General features: G+C 30.9%; 1 protein-coding gene across 2 annotated transcripts; it reads right to left on the bottom strand.

Annotated features, from left to right (window-relative positions):
• On the bottom strand, positions 1-5,431 carry Gabat (4-aminobutyrate aminotransferase). 2 transcript variants are annotated; one of them, XM_088268850.1, is made up of 9 exons: positions 5,160-5,431; positions 4,569-4,708; positions 3,960-4,127; positions 3,541-3,819; positions 3,178-3,338; positions 2,889-3,039; positions 2,619-2,776; positions 1,422-1,690; positions 1-260 (listed from the first exon to the last, which is right to left on the bottom strand). In XM_088268850.1, exons 1-9 carry the CDS (start codon positions 5,221-5,223, stop codon positions 139-141), a joined length of 1,512 nt encoding a protein of 503 aa, XP_088124976.1. In that variant the 5' UTR covers positions 5,224-5,431; the 3' UTR covers positions 1-138. The 2 variants fall into 2 exon arrangements, with proteins under 2 accessions (XP_088124976.1, XP_088124975.1); XM_088268849.1 differs by having other exon boundaries at positions 4,569-4,699; positions 5,160-5,369.
• Positions 5,432-9,994: the final 4,563 nt, after the last annotated feature.

Consider the following 9,994-nt stretch of genomic DNA (forward strand, 5'->3'; position numbering starts at 1 on the left):
CTGCTGATTGAGTATAATACGATATTATCAATATAAATATTCTAAAAATGCAAGTTGGAAGCCCTGTTTTCTACTGTATATAATAAAAATTATGTATATTTTCGGAACTAGTAAGCCATTTTTTTTCATAAAACTGTCTTATTTAGTTTCCTTGAGAGTATCTCGGAAACCATCCAAGAATATGTTTGCATGTTTGGGTGTGAATATTAGAGCTGGACGCATTCGGATGGCGTGGTCACCGCAACCGCCAGTTTGGAAACCTATAACAAAACACACAAAATCACATACAAAGAATAAGATTACATTGTCTTGCGAGTTTCAAATTAAACTCTATGGTTACAAAAGTAAATACATTGAATGATATGTATATCATAAGCATACTCCGAAAACTGACTGCATGAAAAAATAAATCAACAAAACTTAGCCCATAAATAATTACCCTATAAATTCCCATAAATATTGTCAGACATCTATATGGATAGCCACCCATTTATAAATTACCCTAAACACCGGGATAAATCACACATCTATTGTTAGGACCAAATATATTACAAATTCTGAATCATGTATTTAATTTTAAATTATGAAAAAAAAATTAACCTGTTAACCGGGCGGTCCGCTGTCCAATTACGCAACTTGTAACGGGCGCAAATACTGATTCACTCCGTGTCTTAAATTCATGTCGAGACATGTATGGATGACTAATACCTTTGTTGTTTGAAAAATATGCGTCCATATATATAATATAATAAACATATATTTCAAGGACGTATTCATATATCCTACCCGTACCCGATATTGTTTACGTTTGACGTATTTATGCGTCCCGCCTGGTTAACAGGTTAAACTTGAACTTGAATGTCAAAACATATTTACAAAACCTACATGGTATTCAATCTTTTTTAGGAATTACATAGATTGACTTAATTTTTGCAGCTACATAGTACAATAATACATTTACTTATATTGTGGTTCACGATCCAGTACAACAACGATAAAAGAATACTTCTACGTATGTTGTTTGATAATGATGTTGAATGAATGCATCGAAGTATGTCTTACAATAGATTTTAATAAATCGTTTTACCAAGTAAAAGATAAATATAAAGTTGATCATTATTATCACAAAGTTACTGCCAAATCAATTGATGAAAAATAAAAGAGTTTGAATCTCGGTATGTATATATATAATAGTGAAGGTAATATATTTAGTAAAACATTTACAGTGGAAGGTATAAGTATTTGTTTTATTTAATAAGAAGAAATAAAGGAAAAGTTTTGGACCCGATACAAAGTAAGCTGATAGACAGGAGTCTCCTTTATTATTTTTCATTTTTCTCAGTGATAAGCGTCAAAGCACTATCTTTACCTGAACATTTTTTTAAAAATTGTGTATATTTTCCATAAACAAAAAAGTTTACCTTTCTGTTTAAGACGATTTATCAAGTCATCCCTTAAGGCTGTAGTGGAGCAAGAAACAGCGAGAAAGGTTCCTCGGCCACGAGCGGAGTTAAGGAGATTTGGGAATTCCTTTTGCAGACCGAGCAACCCATCCATCAACACCTTTCCCGATTCCTGGACTTGTTTCAGCAAGTTCTCTTTCTTCACGACACTGAGGACACGCTCCAACAAAAGCAACTTGCCAGGATCGCCCATCCAAGTGTTGAACACCCTGTATGGCTGGGCCGGTCTGAAATACATATTGTGAATAACATCTTATTTGGCTAATGGTGACACTTCATCATTACTTATAATTTAATTAATTTAGTTAAAAGTATTATTATGTAAGGGTTTTAAATTAACCCTACAACAATTGAGCTACAAATACTTAAGTAGTTTATTTTCACATTAAGTTTATTATGTAAAATTAATTATTTTTTGTTAGATTGCAATTTTTTATGCTTTTTTACACATAAATACACACCAAAATGAGAATAACCAGCTTCATTTGAGAAGGCTGTAATCGATTAGTTAATTTCAAAGGCACATATTTGTGTTCTTATGATTTACACAAATATTTCAATTCAATGCTATGATCACTTTCAAATAAGTGAAGACAAAAAAAAAGTGTGTTTGAAAATAAGAATGAAATTTTGGCAAGGCAAGGATTCACCCTAAAGCTTCTGACTCATAAATCCACGACACTAACTACGGGACTATCACCCTGCTCATAAACAAAGTTTTATATTTTAATTATTTACTCGAGTTAATATTACATATACGTATTAACTAATTTTCAACCGTTATAGTGCATAATCGTAACTATAAACTATTATTCATTACAAGGATTACCATTTTTATCATTCAATAATATATAACTTTTACACAATACTTAAACATTTCTTTTTTAATTTGTCATCTTTGATTTGCGGGATTTACATTTTAACATTTATTTGATGTTTTTATTTTCTATAATTTACAGCTAACTAAAGAAAATGCATTCTATATCATAAATGATAACGACCAGTTTCATGTGATTCATCATATAATAAGGTTAACCTTTTTATTAACAGATGTCATAGGGTAATTTGAATGTCACTTTTTTATATCTAGGAAAAAAAATATTAGTTTGTATAGATACATAAAAAAAAATTAGATTTAAAGGAAAAAATACATACGTAATATCCTTGGTATGGAAATAGCCACCAAGTTGCATCTTTTTGCTGAATGTTACAATATCAGGAGGAGACTCAAGATTGAAGTGTTCGTGGCACCACATTTTGCCTGTTGGACCTCCACCAGTTTGAACTTCATCAATGAGAAGAGCAGCACCATTCTAAAATACATTTAAAATATATCAACTTAGTTTGATATGATCTCTGTATATTGTCTTAGCGTATTCTCATTTGATGGGAAGAAATTAAATGTGTTTTGGCCATTATTCTTACCTTCTTGCAAATTCGCTGAAGTTGCTGGAAAAATTCGGGTGAAGCTTCATTATCTCCACCCTCAGACTGAATAGGCTCAATGACTATGCCTGCGACTGGCACATTCTTCTTTTTATAGACTTCAATCAATTCTTCAACCTCCGCTAAACACCTTTAATTCAAAACAACTTCAACTTCACCCATTCAATCAAATGAGACATAGGTTACTGATGAAACAAGAAGCACAATATTGGTATAAAAATGTGTAGAATTTCTTGAGATTATCTGAAAACCATAAAAAATTTAATACCTAGCATCTTCAGCAGCATTTTCTTTCTTGTGGTCATTCAAAGGGTATTTATATTCGGGGAAAGAAGCCATCGGCCAATCAAATGCTGGAACATCCAATTTGTGAATGGCCTTAGAATGAGTGGTTGATAAAACACCCAGTGTTCTACCGTGAAAAGCACCCTACAAAAATCAATATATTCTAAATGTTGTAGCAGAAACCTGACCATAACTCCCTATGTAAAATAACCCTATGAACCTTTATAAAAATTACAAATTTAATTTGTTGTCTTAAATGGAAATTAGTAAAATGAAAATAAAATCTAATTCTCTGATTCAGTTAGTATAAAGAACGAAATAAATTTATAAAAATGTAGATACATACCTTAAATGAAAGAATAGAAAGAGCGGGCGATCCGGGAGCTTTATTGATCATGCATGATTCCATTTCTTCCTTGGTGAAAGGCACACTTTCTCCACGTTGATTACGACAGTACCACATAAAAATGTTTTTGTAAGCATTTTCATTAGAGCAAGAACCGCACATCATGGTAGTAATAGAGTCTAAACCTTTGGGTGCTACATTCATCAATATATCCTTTAGTTTACTGGGCCAATCAGCGCCGGGAAAAACCCCTAATGCTGGTCTATTTATGAGAGCTTTCTGTAATAAACAATGTCCACTTTATACTTGAATAAAAGATTTTGTCAAATAAAAATTGTACTCTTTGATGTACGTTATTTATACCGCAAAAAAAATCAACACATTAGATTATGTTGATTTTCAAAGATAAAAACACTTACCAAATTGTGTTGATTTTCAAAGATAGTGAGCATTTCAGGGTGGTTGTAGCCTAACGGCATTGATGATATTTGTGTAAAAACATCCAAAAGAATGTTCCCATCAACATCCACCAGATAGTTTCCGTATGAACGATCATAATCAGCAAAAAGTTGAACTGACTGCGCTTGCTAGAAATACATTGAAGATTTTGTAAACTAAACAAAATTGTATCAAGATTTTTATTGATAGATATCTCAGCATATATACACGAAGTTTATTGTTGGAAATATAAGTCATCTGTGAAGTTTTTTTTTTTAAGTGTTTTACATCTCTACATAGATGAAGAAGAATATGAAAGTCTGGATATTTACAGGACTTAACCTGTCATAGGTGGCTAAGTGATCACTTTACACACATACAACATTCACCATTCTACACACGATTGACAACCACACAATTGAAATTTTTGGAACTCCTACATATATCTTAAATCTCACGACATGTCAAGTTGCATATTCTTGATTGTCAAGTCCTTATCAATGTCTAAAAACGTTTTTAGGATGTATAAAATATTGAATTACATTAGATTTGGCGGGGGATTAAATTATTCTGTTGTATTACTAAACTACCTGTAAACTGTTGAGTTCCTTCAAGAGTTTTTGTGAATTAGGTCCAGGAATGGCTGTTTTCACCGATGGTCTTTCTGGTTCTACCTGAACTGCCTGGGCTGATATAGTCCGATGGACTGTTAATCTGCCAACTGAGTTAACTACGTACAAATAGAATATCATTAATTTATATTTATAATAAAGATATAATATAACTCAATTATTAAATGGAAAAGAAAATAATTCAGTTTTAATGGAACCCCTGAACTGTAGCGTGATATCCAAATTCGCTGACCATTACACCAAAAGGCAAACATAATAAAATACTTTATGTGAAGAAAAATTAAAATAAAGATCAGTCTGATATTGTCTAATCAAAAAGCATATTATGTGGATACATTCCGTTTTATTGTTGTAATATTCAACGAATAAGGTTTTGTATATAAACATAATTTATATTTAGATTATTGATTTTGGACAAAAAACTCCGGACACCACAAAAACAGAATAAAAATAATTTTCCGAATTTTTAAAAAGATTTTTTGTGAGTAAATATTGTAAATTCAACCAAACGATTAATGAAAGTGGAAGTTTTTGTATTATCTTTTTTACCTGCTCTGGAAATAGCTTTCATACTCGTAGCACTTTCAGCTAAAATATTGACAAAATTTAACATTGCTGGAACTGCTAGTTATTCGAGATTATTTAAGCGCGCAACCCGCTCTACTTATTGCGTAGCGGAAGAACTCAGAATAAATTATTCTCAGCGGATTACGTTCAGAACAAATTGATAGTTAAATGAATTATTTCGATTATATTGACCTCTAAAATAAACGCTCGCAAATTAAAGACAGCGCTCGAAATATTTCAATTGACGCAAGCTCGCGCCGCTGCACATGCGCATTGATCATGTAACAGATCGCAAGCTTATAATTCAGAACGTAGCAACGCAGCTGTAGTAGATATAAAAGTGGAAGAAAATGGCGTTCCCTAAAATCCCTTGGACCTCCAAGAGTACTTACTTGTACCTATTGTATTTTCGTCTACCAATATACCAAATTAGTTAATGCTTTTTGTATTTTTTGAGTTCAAGCGTATTTTAAAATTAAATAAATACCCATAAAATTAATCACTAAACGACTTTGTGATACATACTACTTTTTGGATGCAATGCCAAGGAGTCTACGTATAAGTAAAACAGATCTGTTATGGGAAAATTGTTGGACGCAAATTCCAAAAAAGCATCCCCTCACTGAAAAAGAAATTTAGGTCCAGCGAAATCTTCTCCCCCACCCCCACCATTTCACCCGCAGTAAAAAAAAATCGTATACATATTGAAAATAAAATTTTACAAGACAATGATTTTTTCTTTTGTTTTCATAATGAAATTGGTTGAAATGTACCTTTAAGGGACCCCAAAAGATTATAATGTAAGACCCCTATGAAAAAATTAAAGGGTAAATTAAAGAGGTTAAAGATGGCTAAGTTTATTAGTGGACTAAATTTTGAATATGTATTATAAAATAAACAAATATTTCTCAATCCTTTATTCAAAAAAGCACAAAAAGAAGAAAAAAATTTAACACAAATGTGTAATAGATTGAAACATTACCGGGGGGTAATGAATGACAAAACCTGGGATTTCAAAATATTATTTTGTTCACATGTCAAAAAGTATTTAATAATATTTTTTGTGTATTTTACTGTATTACATAAAAAAATACTTAGTATGCTTTTACTTATGTATTGACCAGAGGCGTGTGGTGACATGCAGGTTCTTTCTTCGAGCTTTTATCCCCACCAAATGGTGCGTAGAGCACTACATCACATGGATGTAGTTTTTGTTAATTACGCCAAGGCAAGATGATCAGTCCTGCGCTTCAGGTGCCAGTCCAGGGAAATTTTGAACAAATTAATAGTGAAATATCATTTTTACTTGAGGTATAAATGCCACAAAAGTTATGTGGAAGACATACAATACTCGACAGTATTGTTAAGGCTGTATTAATTCTCAATATTTACTAACTAACTAAGTAACCATTAACATAAAACATTTTGTAACCCTTTGTAGATGATTTACATTTTTGGACTTTATGAACAGCGTCATAAAAAAAAAAATTCGGCAAAAAAGCCGCATCTCAAGACTTACAGTAATTGATTATGGTGATTGACAATAATATTGAATGCATTGAAACATGTCGCTCACTCCTTTCAAGAACGTCATAAATCGAAAAACATGATTTTTCAGTAGAACGTTTTTAAAGTTTAAAAATATAATACAATGTGTTAAAAATAAATATCAATCCACTTAATAAACTTTTTACTGTGCAACAGATCTTTTTAGGTAAAACCTGAAGGTTTTTTCTCCATTTGAAAATTATTAAGTAAATTTTAAAAAATAACTAAACAATACCCTTTCTTCAAAATACAAAAACAACACTTTCTGCTCTGTAGCGGGTAAATATTTAGTTAAAAATATGCCTTTTTTGCTGGGATATAGAACATTTTCTGGGCATTTTGAAAACATGCACAACTGAAAATTTACGATTTTTGATTTATGACGTTCTTGAAAGGAGTGCGCGATGTGTCATAAAAGGTTTTAATATTAAATAATATTTACCGAGTAAATATTAAATTTTAAAATATCTCTACAAACTTAATACATGTGCGTAGAAAAGGTCATTTTTGTAAAAAGGTTCAGATTCAATTCCGACCACTCAAATAATTAGCAAGAAGTCACTAAAAAACTCACAAAAACAGTCAATGGATTAAGAAAGGTTGGTATTGATAAAATAAATAAATAAAACACTTATTTTTGTTCTTGGTTTATTTATAGTTCAGATGCCACAAAAAGGTTGCATTACCATTCACATATATTACACACGACTCTGAGATTACAATAAAATCAATTTATTTCAAGTAACCAAAATTAAACAAAACATCACAAAAAGTATAAATTTTAAAAAAAGGAAAACAACTGCTATGAATTTTTTACCTGCCCCACTTCAATTAGTATAAACATGCAATAAAACAGTTCTAAACTTGGAAACATATTTCAATATGAAGCGATATAAGAACTATTCTATGAACAAACTTGCCAATAATTTTTACCAAGGCAACGTTTAGTACAAAAATATCCCTCACATTATACTTAGTATTTTAATTATAGATGATACATTAATTCTGATAGAAAACCTTACATTTCAAGTTCTCAAGGGTTAAAAATATTACAGGGTACATACCAGTAGTCAAAATTAAAACCAAGTAAGGAATGTTAAAAAACTTTCATGGATTTAAAAAAAAAAATAGGACTGTGTTAACCCATTTAGACCTGAGGTTTTTTTATCCAAATTTTAAGAAATTTAACATACTTAAATCATTAATAAAAAAATAAAAAATCATTATTGTACGGGTGGGTTGCTAGATATCACTCTTCCCTTATGTGGTACAGTAGGGTCATACATATCGTCGACTTGTCATCCATGAACTGTCTAACCATCTGAGCTTACTTTCAAGAAGAGCATCAAGAACATTGGGTACTTGGGTACATGTTTCAAAACTCTTTTGGAATGTGTCCCCGGATAGTCAGGTACTTTACAGATTAAGCTTACTGTATGCAAAAATAAGAGCATTGTAACATAATGACATTCAATTTTAATTATTCAAATACAAGAAATTTGCATCTAAAGCTTACGGCCTTTGCATAATTTTTCTAATATACATTATAAATCTTTGATTTTAGTATGATACTGAAATAAAACAATTATATAAAATTGCATTTTATGCATCTAATGAGGCACTGTTTGCGTTTATAACAAAACCCACATCTTATTCTGTTACTTTTACCTAAAAGAAAATGATCTTCACAATCATCAATAGAGTTGGCTTATTTGGTCCTATTTCTGCCTTCTGATGACATGGGAAAAATAATAACAAAATAACACTGATTTATGATGTGTTTTTATCCACTCCCGGATAATTCTATAATAAATTCCAGCACAGTGAATCCTTTTTTAAAGCATAGTTTATACCTTCTACTTGATGAGATAAATCTAACTTGACAGAGTGTATTTCTACTCGCGGGATGGTAAGTCTATATGGGCTAATGTTTAAGACCACTAATATAAAAATGTTTTAGAATAGGTATGTCTAGAAATGTCAATTTTCTTAATTGCTACTATTTCAAAATTGTAGGACCGATATGCTTCTGTAGTTAATTTTTTCATAAAGATCTAAGGCGGGAATATAAATATAATTTGTAAAACAGTTGACATGCTTTTTTAAGTTTATTGGAAAGCTGGCTCTCATTTTTGGAATTGTACAAATTTAGGTCGTCCTTTCTACTCATTTCAGATTTTACTGTATCGCATGAGCAAAGACTGCAATCAACACTTCTGTGATAAAAATATATTTTTTTATTTTTATTTCAAATATGCAGGCTCTTCGATACTAACAAATCTTTCTAGGTTAGTAGTATTGTTGCTGACATCTGTGTCAAATTTCATGTTAATATCTGCATTTGTCCAATAGTTACCAAAAAGTTAATTTATCGATTTTACAGTATTTGATTTTGTTACGCAAAGAACAAATTTTGTTTGAGGAATGAAATTTCTGCTGCAGAAATATTGAGAATATTGCAGAAAACCTACGGTGACCAGGTTATGTCACAAAAATGTTTTCAAGTAGTTTAATCAAACTTAAGAAGGCAGAGAAAGCGTTAAAGACAAAAATCGCCTTGAACGACAATCAACATCAACTGATGAACAACGCGTCAAGGAAACAAAAAAATTGGTGTTCGAAAATTATCAATCGACAATTAAGTCCTGGCTGATACTGTTAACAGTGTTATTTGAGTGTTATACAACGTTTATGTGGAGTTATTCACACAAGGTGACCAGAATTTAGGCAGACAATTCTTGATTTTTGTATCGCCAAATCGCTGTGCACTTTAAAGGCCGAAAATGTACTTTAAACAATTGTTTTAGGGATTGGAAAAAACTTTTACTAAGTAAAACATTAATTAAAAATGATGGATTTTACCACAAAGTGACTGCCGAATCAATTAATGAAATTGAAAAAAACATTGGCATAAGTGTATTGTATCAGGAGGGGTGTACGTTGAAAAGTGATGAAATAGATTTAGAAGAATAAACAAAGATTTTTGAAATTTCACCTTATTTTTTTTAGCACAGTTAGTACATGTACAAATAGATCAGAGTTGTTTAAATTGTGTGGAAAATGTGGTTATTGGTAAACAGCTAATATTTGCTCAAATTCAATAATAGAAATGTTTATCACAAATTGCTCATAATAAGTATGATCATTTGATAGTAAAAGGAATTCAAGGTTTTACTAAAAATTGACTTTTAGTTTGTAATGGAATTATTACTCATCTGAAAAAGTAATTATAATGTAAGCTGTATATATACTACTAGCTGAAATTGTAA

The sequence above is a fragment of the Brachycentrus maculatus genome, unplaced genomic scaffold, assembly GCF_059751285.1.
Source record: "Brachycentrus maculatus isolate JH-2025_06_01 unplaced genomic scaffold, ASM5975128v1 h1tg000334l, whole genome shotgun sequence".
NCBI lineage: Eukaryota > Metazoa > Arthropoda > Insecta > Trichoptera > Brachycentridae > Brachycentrus > Brachycentrus maculatus.